The 10,058-nt window shown below is 48.5% G+C and overlaps 1 protein-coding gene across 1 annotated transcript; it reads right to left on the bottom strand.

Moving 5' to 3' along the window:
* Positions 1 to 942: 942 nt before the first annotated feature.
* LOC125281935 (ral guanine nucleotide dissociation stimulator-like) lies at positions 943 to 9,309 on the bottom strand. Its single transcript, XM_057312843.1, has 8 exons — positions 7,465 to 9,309; positions 4,898 to 5,060; positions 4,046 to 4,261; positions 3,576 to 3,679; positions 2,999 to 3,068; positions 2,274 to 2,672; positions 1,909 to 1,941; positions 943 to 1,534 (listed from the first exon to the last, which is right to left on the bottom strand). The coding sequence occupies exons 2-6, from the start codon at positions 4,988 to 4,990 to the stop codon at positions 2,583 to 2,585; spliced, it is 573 nt and encodes a 190-aa protein (XP_057168826.1). The 5' UTR covers positions 4,991 to 5,060; positions 7,465 to 9,309; the 3' UTR covers positions 943 to 1,534; positions 1,909 to 1,941; positions 2,274 to 2,582.
* Positions 9,310 to 10,058: the final 749 nt, after the last annotated feature.

Genomic DNA, 10,058 nt, shown 5'->3' on the forward strand with positions numbered 1-10,058 from the left:
TCTGGTCAAGGATATGGCCCATTATCCTGGCAAGAAAGAGCCTGTCCCTGATCCATCAGATGCCAGCCAGGGAACAGTAGCTATTGTGCATCTGACCCAGAGCCTGGGGCCTGGAGGGAACTGCTGCTTCAGAAGAACTGCATAAGGAGATGCACGAAGGCTGGGAATCCTGGCTCCTAGGTCCGCATAGATGTTCATGGAACCAGGCTCAGGTGTGCCCTTTAAAGTACCCCTCCCATCTTTTCCCACCACACAAAACAAGCAGGAAAGGGAATCCAGAGATCATTGACAAGAATCCCAGAAAGATTCCAAACTTGGTAAACGGCCAACGGGGAGACTGAGGCTGGAAAGTCCTGCCTGCCCTGAGTCCATCTGCAAATTATCTTCCTCTGGCTTTGTCCCCTTCACACGCAGGATTTGATCTCCTTCCGTGTTTTTCCCCACTAGGTGCTGATGCAGTTCCAGAGATTGAACTACAATACGACAAGTTCCAAATACGGGGGCAATACAAAACCAAACACTAAACCAAAAAAGCATCTCAACGGAAGAAGCAGGACACAGTCTTCCTGGCCTTAGAGCGGAGAAAGGCAACCCCAGTCCTGGGGCAGGAAGGAGTTCTGGGGCAGAGAAGTCTTAAAGACTCCCACTTTCAGTGGTTGTTGCTATTCCTGGGAAAGTCCCTGCAACCTCTAAATCTCAGGAGTTCTGAGGGGCTGTCTCTGCTGTTTGCCCAAATTCATTGACTGAAATGGACCCGTGCTCTGAGTAAGGGGGATTTGGGGGTGCCCTCCAGTGGCTAGGGAGAAAGGCTGGCACTTCTCCTTCCTCCCACATACAGTAGCTGATGACTCTGGAAGATTTCCTAGGTCAGGAACGAATATGAGAGTCTGTGCAAGTTTTCCATTACTGCAGGAAGTAAAAGACCCAAACCACACACCGGGGCTCTAAAACAAAACAAGGGCTTTACTCTCCTAACATGCAAATCTATCACGGTACTATTTAAAACAACTAAATGGTGCCCCCTACATAAGGAAATAGATGGAGGGAAGGGGTGTGGAGTAAATAGGGCGCAAGGACTGCCCATATGCAGCTGCTAAGGAATCCCTGCAGGGCCACTGGACACTTGCTCAGCCCTGAGGTTGACTGCGGCCAGTTCTTCTCCTTCTTGAGTGCTGCTGACCAGCTAGGACCGGGGCTCCAGCTGGCAGGACAGGGTGTAGCTAAGGACAGAGGGACACCTGTGAGTTGCCCAGGAGCTTCCATTCAAGAGTCCCTGCCAGTATTTGCCCACAGCTGGAGTCTGGCGCCCCGGCAACAAGGCCTGAGGCTGCCCAGGGAAGGAGGATCCCTGGAGTGGCCAGCAGAAAGAGTCCACCCCAAACCTCACCGACCCAGCTCCTGATGGGCCTCACCTCTCAGCCTCGCTGAGCGGCTCCATAGCCTGGAACCAGGCCCAAAAAGGATCCTCGGGCTCTAGGGTGTAATTCTCGGCAGCCACCTGGAGCAGCATGATGTCCGTCATGACTTGATATTCCTGAGCAGAGAGAGAAGCACAGGATGTATACGGAGCATTGGGGGGCGGGGAGCTGCAGGGTCTGGTGAGGGTTGAGCAGCGGGACCGGGGACCCGTCCCCGGTCCTGGCACACATGGCCATCCTCCTCCCTGCAGATTCATCAGGTCTCTACCTGTTCTCAGAGGTGAGTATCAGTAGCCCCTCCTCCGGGAAGTTCTCCTGGATGCCATGCTCTGTCCCCATCTCCTAAAGGGATGGGACTTGCACTGCTTTCTTCTCAAGGGATCCCAGGAAATGTGAGGTGGAGGGCATGGAGCCAAGCAATGTTCTTCCCAGGGACATCTCTGAGGCCCACTCCCTACCCTTCCCTGCGGGAAGCGCCACATATGCTCACCTTATTTCTTTTGTGGTGGTTGATCTCATTCCCCTGGAATGCAGACAAAGTCCATCAGAATGCGGCCCCTGGTTCTTAGGAGCACTTGATTCCCATCCCTTCTCATGCTGCACCATGGCCAGGACCCGTGAGGGGGCCGTGCATACACAGATAGCGGGCCTGGGATGTAGGCCAGGCTCTGGGGTCCTGAGAAAGGAGGACATGGGGCAGATGGACTGGCTACAGGTCTGGACCCTGCAGCACCACCCTCTCGGAAGACAGTAGGGGAGGCCGAAGCCTCAGGCAGGAAGGGGCTGCTGCGGCTACGGAGGTGCTCGCTGACGTGGAGGGTCCTGACTTCATTCTCCCCCCACGGGCAAACTCACCGGGGGAGGCTGAGACAGACCTCATGCAGCTTTGCCTTCAGGAGGCTGAGGTCCACTCAGACAGACTTCATGCAGCTTTGCCTTCAGGAAGCTCTGCTGCGTCACCAGTCTTCGGCACCGGGAGCCATGTCCTAACTGCAGCCTCACCTCACTCATCGCTGAGATGGCCAAGAGACCCCGGCCTCACAGGCGCAGCTCTGAGGCTGTCATCAGGGTAGGTTTGCCGAGTCCTGAGAGCTCAGGGCTCATTACAGGGGTGCTCTATTCCCAAAGGTCCAGATTCTGGTCCATCCCCCACAATCTTCAGGCTCACCCACCTCCAGATAGACCTCCACTGCAGTATCCAACATCAGCAACTTGGTGAGGAAAGTGCCAAGGAAGGGCACGACACCCTGTGTCCTAAGGGGGAGAGGGGGATGAGTCACTGTTCTCTGTTGCCCACAAGGACCCTCCCCTGAAAAAGCTCCAGCCTCCTGGCCCACCCCAGGTGACCACGTGGAGCAGCTGTCGACACTAAGAGAGAGGGTGTCAAGGCTAGGGAGTCTGCTTGGACACCACCTGCTTGCCCCCTCACCGCCAACGGCATCCTCACCTAGGCTGTCACCACATTCATGCCAAAGGCTTCCCCTCCCCAAGGAATGCTTCAGACCATTCCCGACTTCATCCTCGCAGGACCCTGTTCCCTCCCACCCCTCCTCTTTCCAGACCTGCACCTTCCAGGCTACCTTGATGAGCAGGTTCCTGCCCTGTGCAGTGTCCTTGCTGCACAGCTTTTGAAAGATCCTCAATGGCTTCCTGAAGAGAGGCAAGGGAGGCAGGATCAATGGACGAATAATGTGGCAGGGTTGAGTGCGAGTGCCTTTTCTTTGAGAACCCCAAAGTGTCAACCTGCCTGGTTGAGGGTTTCTTCTGGAATCCTCTGAGCACTAAGGTCTTTGTAGGACATGGGAGGGAGCTCTCATGTGGCTCGTCCTGGGCCTCCCTTCCCATATTCATTGAGAAACACTGTTTGGGTCAATTTGGGGTTCAAATGGGCAGAGAGCTTAGTGGCTGTCAAGGAAACACGTGAAGAGATTTAATGCAGCTCAGCCCCGTGTGGGACATTTGGCAAAACTGATTTCTAAAGCGGGAGGCATGGTGGCCTCTTCACCAGGAAGGCTGAGAGACGCACCCACCAGCCCAGGTCCTGTGGTCGGGGTTTGCCGCCTCCCAGAAGGTCCAAGCTGCCTGAGGGGGAAGAGGACAAGCCTCTGGGAGCTCCCTCATCCATCCTGGTCCCTCCATGGAGAGAGGCCTACTCACCTGGAAACCTTCCCCCACGTGTTCTCGAGACGGTGAATGGAGACACTCTGCAGAGCCGAGAGGATGGCATGTAAGGAGGAGTAGTTCCTCAGGGCTTGACAGGCCTGGGGAGGGAAGAGAATGGGCTGTCATGTGGGGAGCCAGCACCTGATTGGCTCTCAAGCTTCAGTCCCCCTCAGGGGAAGGCGCTCCTGCTGGAGGAAGCCGCTGTCCAGGGACGTGCCGAAGGGCACACGTGAGGCCCAGAGGAGGAGGAGGATTTTACCTCACTCCAAGGAAGGAGCCAGGCAGAAACGGACATCCCAGCATAGGGCCACGCAAGGCGAGGTCAGCATGCCCCTGGACCAAAGAGCCTAGGGACTGCACAGTCCTAGGGCAAAGACCAGGGCCTTCCACCCTGAGACCTGATCAAGGGAAGAGCAGTGCCCGAGACTCAGGAGAGCACCTCGGCTGGGCTTCCCGTTGCATACCTTGGCCATCTTGATCCAGTGCTCCACCACCATGGCCCTGTCCCGGGCTGTCATGCTCGGGTTGCCAAGGCAGGTGGTGATGACACACTTGGCCACACCGTTGAACTGGGCGACAGTGGCCCGGACCGTGGGTGCCAGGTGCTCACTGCCAGGCTTGTTGCGCTTGGACCAGATGGAGCCCAGGCACTGATGGGGCAGCAGCTTCTTGAACAGCTCCTAGAGAACAGGGGGACCTTGGTTCACCCAGCCATTTCCCATGCAAGACTTATGTCCTACGTAGGGGTCACAGGTCAGAGCTGGACCTCAGGGAGCTGAGAATCTGGCCTGAGCCTGGGTGGAGACCGTGGATTTCATTCCATTGTTTTTCACTGAGGGAACAGGGTAGAAGGACAACAGCTCCAGGCATGTAAAGCTCCACTTCCCAACAGAAGCAAGGCACTTCAATATCCCCCTCCAGTCCTGCAAACTATGTGCATTATTCTCTTTTTCTGTGTTGGAACAGCGCCACACTAAGATTCACGCTGCTCAACAACATGATGCAGCTGTGCGATTACTGAGAATCTATTTGTTTTAGGCTTCTAACAAAATATCTGTTTTCTCTTTTGCACATATATCTCACTCAGTAGTGACAGCTCAAGTTCTTTTTCACAATGAATGATTCAGAAATAAGTATCAAAAACAGATTTGAAGAGAACAGAAGAGACAATTAAAAGATACGGAAACATCCTACTTAATAAAAGGCCATGTATTTATGTTCTGAGTCGAATTTTAAAGCTTTTATAACATTTTATTCCTATAAATCCATCTTAGATAGCAACTGGACCTCACAGAAGCACTTAAATAAACGTTTACCAGTTGTATCCTGGCGAACAATATTTCTTGCTTTCTCAGCTCCCGGTGCCCCAGATGTGGTGGCGCTCCTCGATCGCACTGGCTCGGCCACATCCGGGTGGCTCCGCCAGCTGAGAGAACAGGATCTCCCCACGGTGGCTCCTTTCGGAGAATAGAACACAGCCTGATAAAGGATAAGACAAGAAAAATAATCTAAAGGCTGACTTCCTTATCATTCATTGCACAGCCTGTGTTACTCAGCAGATTTCATAAATCCAACTGTATATAATCGGCAGCTTCTCTTGTTGCAAAATTAGGTATCACTTCTCTGCTTTCCTCTCCTAGAGCTCTGGTCAAGTATTTCAAACGAGTGGTCAAGGATCCAAGAGAAATACAGGAGATAAGAGACCGAGACAGAGATTTCTGCACAGGTAATGTGCTGGTGGCTGCCACCTATGGGTCGTTTTCACACCCAGGTTCCTGAGAGTATGTTTTGTTTCCACAAATCCAGTGCTTAGAGGCAAATATTTTTATAATGAACATTTGAATTCATTTTTATTTTTAATTTAAAAAATTTTTTTTAAAAATATGTTAGTCACCATACAGCACATCCCTGGTTTTTGATGCAAAGTTCGATGATTCATTAGTTGCGCATAACACCCAGTGCACCATGCAATACGTGCCCTCCTTACTACCCATCACCAGCCCATCCCATTCCCCCACCCCCCTCCCCTCTGTAGCCCTCAGTTTGTTTCTCAGAGTTCATAGTCTCTCATGCTTCATTCCCCCTTCTGATCACCCCTCTTTCTTTATCCCTTTCTTCCCCTACCGATTTTCCTAGTTCTTATGTTCCATAGATGAGAGAAACCATATGATAATTGTCTTTCTCTGCTTGACTTATTTCACTTAGCATTATCTCCTCATAAGCAAGATGATAGATCAATCGGAAATATTTGACAAAGGCATTAATTACATAATTGAATTCATTCTGTATCATTCCATAAACAGTGTTTTTCAGATTGTTTACCTTCCTATAAATAAATACAGCCACTCACAGACTGCAGCGAAGATATTATAAGAATCAGTCCCATTAATGACATGTTTATATGGTTAAGTAATCACCATAATTGGTTCACACCTCCCCACATCCACATCCTCTGTGGGCCTCTCCCACAATGACCCTGGGCTTCATCACATGACTTGCTTTGCTAGCAAAATGAGCAAGCAGAGATTTGAAATGTGTTGGAAAATCTGGGCTTGCCCTGTTGCTGCTCCTGGAAACCTAAAACCTCACCAAAAAAGCCTGAGCTGGCCTGCTGGGCAATAAAAGGTATGTGGCCAAGTCCCCCCATCACTGCCCCAGCTGACAGCTGGCCAACCCTAGAGCTGCCTGGCTGATTATTTGACAGCCTAGCTGACCACAAACACAGGAGGGAATCCAGCAGAACTCCCAATTGTGTCCAACCCAAACTGCCAACTCATAAAATCATGATTTAAACAACTGGCTGTTCCTTTAAGTCACTATGTTTTGGGGTGATCTGTCACACAGGAAAAGCTGATACAGTCTATAATAAGGCTATTGTTGAGGCTATAGTCTACCCAAAGCAAGCAATGTATACTTTATGCATCTTGGGAGAAGAAACTCCTCCCAAGTTTTAGGACCAAGAAAAGCTATGTATCACCTAAGCTGTCGATGTTCCCCATTTGTAATCTGTGATCCTCTGCTGTAACCCTGTGAAGATCAGAGTCACATCTAAGCTTGCTCCCCTTCTCCCTCCCTAGCAAGCATACAGGGCTCTCTGGCATGCATTCTGGCATCTTAACCACTCCGGCAACTCCGCTCCCTTTAAATTTGCCCCAGTGTCCTTACCCATTTTATCTATTGTATTATAGGTACTTCTATGAACTGCCTCAAAATCTTTACACAATAAATTGGAGTAGAAGGGAATTAATCCCAAGACTGTGTCACAGCCTTAAAACAGTAATGAAGACAAATTGTTGTCCCCAGTAGAAACCACCACTGATGTTTTCCACCTTGATCTGACTCGAAGTCTCAGAACAACTTTTATCTAGAACAAAAAAAGCCAAAATGACTCCCATCTGAAACACTCAGAATTTTTCTAGCTTGCCTAAGCAGGCACTGGAATACGTCTTTCTAGTGTGGTGCCTGGAGCTGGACTTGCCCAGCTTCGATTTCTGGCTTTCCCACTTCTCAGCTAGGTACCTCGAGTGAGCCCATCACCATGGACTCTCTGTACTTCAGTTTCTGTCTGTGATACCTGGATAGTAACTCAGAAGTTACCAAGAGGGTGAAGAGAGAGAATACATACAAGCACGAGCCATTATTATTATTCCTGTTGCTACTACTGCTACTCCCCTTCATCTTCTTTCTTCCTCCACAGCCCCTTCATAAATTCATCATCCTTACTACGAGGACAGAGTGCTATGAAACACCATCCGACGCCACCATTAAAAAGACACGGCCTGTATGGTTTATTCCAAAATTCCATGCATTAATTGCCTATATGTATAGACACACTCCGCCTCCATCTCAGACATCTGGTATTTCTCTGTAAGAGTAGAAGTACCTTTGTCTCGCTGCTTCTTTTCCTTTTGTTCACTTAGTTTGTCCAGAGGTGGGTTTGTCATCTCAACTCCGTAAGCAGTTCTCGCCAGCACTGCTGTCTAGGAGTCCATGCCGTTGGCCCACTCGTTTATGAGTTCTTCCCATTCCGTGAGGGAGGACAGCACACCAAGGAAGTCATCCCAGAGCTCTCGAGAAATGTACACACACAGGTTTGCTCGGATCCACGCCACCATGAGCGTCTAAAACCAACGAGCCAACAAGAGAACTGAATCACCCTCATTTGGAAGAAGAATGAGTTTTAACAAAATATTTTAAATTACTAGGAATAAAATGAACTTTAAAATAAAAAGCACTTGATCTTGATTTTCTTTTAGCGTCTCAAAATTTATTTGATCAACTGTAACCAGGATCTGAGCTATGGAGAAATCAGCTATTATCATGAACAAAGCTACTGGTTCAAAATCCTCTGGTGTCTGCAGCTAGTCCTGGCTGTAACTTGGGAGAAGACAAAACTCTCGGTACAACAACTATTCTACTTCTTTTTTTTTTTTAAGATTTTATTTATGTATTTGACAGAGAGAGAGAGAGACAGCCAGCGAGAGAGGGAACACAAGCAGGGGGAGTGGAAGAGGAAGAAGCAGGCTCCCATCAGAGATGCCTGATGTGGGGCTTGATCCCTGAACACCGGGATCACGCCCTGAGCTGAAGGCAGATGCCCAACGACTGACCCACCCAGGCACCCCTGGAATTTACATCCTAAAATAATCATTTTGATTCCTGTGGTTTCTGTACCAGTGAACTTGCTACCTGATGGGATTCCTTTGGGCCCACCCTCCCTTCATGGGAGAAAGGAAAAGGCTGGACTCCACAGCCCTAGGGGCCCCTGCCAGGTCAGTCCTGCCTCATTTCTATGCTTTCCACCAGGTGCACACAGAGCTTTCCCTTTAGTGCTGACTCAAGGACATCGAGAAAAAGCATCCAGAACACAGGTGTGGTAACGGGGCCCCACTGAGGACTTCCAGGAGGGAAGCGGCCACCAGAGCTGGTCTGCAGCAGCCCTGAGCACTGAGCACAGAGGCCAAAGCCCACTGACAGCAGGGCTGACCCAGCCAGGCCGCCCCAGGGCAGCGATGGGTGGGAGGAACACGTAAAGGACAGGCTGGAGAGGCATTTTACAACCAGAACTGAGGGGCATGAAGAAAGAGGGTTACAGAGTGGCTCTGAGGTCTCCGTTGCTGAGAATGTCTGAAAGCACCTCCTAAGCTGGAGTGATGCGCTCATCATGGGACGGGGGCATGGGAAAAACCCACAGCACTGTGTACTTTCAGGGGTATTATAAACACAGAGACACCAAACAAAAACAAAGGAGAAAAACGAAAACATTTCGCATAAGCACATTTTCATGACGCCACTATATGTTTGACGGTACTATTATTCAGTCATTCTGACAGTCTGTCATTTCAGATAATTGGTTTTCCAAAGTGAATTTAAAGCTTCAAATTGGAAGCAATAAAAATCAGTTAACAGCATTTCAGAGCAATTAACAACCTCTCCTGGGCTTATGAAGAATGATAGAAAACACCAGTTACATTGCTTTTCCACAAAGCAGTCTGATGACAATTTAAAATGGAAAAATCTACTATTAAGTAATATGACTACTTTTCATTCAGTAACATTTTTAAAGCCAATAATAAAAATAAACTATCAAAGTGCTAGATACTTACCTTCTTCATAATTCACAGAAACTGTTACAGAAGATTGATTATCATCTTACTGTTCACTTTGTAAAGCCATCAGTAAGTGGAGGCTTTGATGTTCTAATTATTATGTTGAAAAAGAGAAACATCTGTTTTACAGTATTAATGAATTTGAAATAAACTTACCATGTCTTTTTATTCATTGTAAGCTCCATTATCATGCGCCTACGAATAATCAAAACAGCTTTACAGGCATCAGCTTGTTCTCTTAAGAGCATGGGAACTTCAGGACATGGTTCCAACAAAAAGACGTTTGTTGCATTTGTCAAAAATACCTTGAAATCAACAAATTTTACATGAAACATGTAAATGTAACTAAACACAAAAATCTGAACAAATTTTTCTTAAAGATAATGATATTAATTTCCCTCTACTAAACAATCACCTTTGAGTCATTTCAACTAAGGCAAGTGGTACCAACACATACTCAAGATTTTTTAAAATGCTTCTCTTAGAATCACCTGACACACTTGAAAGACCTTTCCTAGAAAAAAAATTATTAATACAAATTAATAGTGCAACTTTAGAAAATTTATGAATCAGAAAAGTTTCTGAAGACTTCTTTTTACATTACCTCAAAAGAAAAGGGGAAAACAGTAAGATAGGATCACTGCTTCTGGGTGAGAAATTTTGGGGTCGGGGACAGGGAGAGGAAGAGGAGCAGTGGTCAGACAGTGGCTGGGAAAAACCATCTGATTGCTGTGGAATCTCCCAGCACATGAACTTTGCAGGTAGGAAGCACGGCCAGCACCACCCAACACGGGCGCAGATCTCTAGTAGCTGTAGGGAGGCAGGAAACCGGCACGGCCACATGGTCAACAGTACATAGCTTCCAGGT

This window comes from Ursus arctos, unplaced genomic scaffold (assembly GCF_023065955.2).
Source record: "Ursus arctos isolate Adak ecotype North America unplaced genomic scaffold, UrsArc2.0 scaffold_16, whole genome shotgun sequence".
In the NCBI taxonomy this organism is placed as follows: domain Eukaryota; kingdom Metazoa; phylum Chordata; class Mammalia; order Carnivora; family Ursidae; genus Ursus; species Ursus arctos.

What these genes read in the sequence shown, in the direction of transcription:
- LOC125281935 (XM_057312843.1), bottom strand. Translation starts at nt 4,990, where the DNA reads ATGTGGCCGAGCCAGTGCGATCGAGGAGCGCCACCACATCTGGGGCAC. An exon ending in TGTTCGCCAGGATACAACTG is followed by an intron (nt 4,262 to 4,897) that starts GTAAACGTTTAT and finishes CCTGTTCTCTAG; the next exon opens with GAGCTGTTCAAGAAGCTGCT. An exon ending in ACTGGATCAAGATGGCCAAG is followed by an intron (nt 3,680 to 4,045) that starts GTATGCAACGGG and finishes TTCCCTCCCCAG; the next exon opens with GCCTGTCAAGCCCTGAGGAA.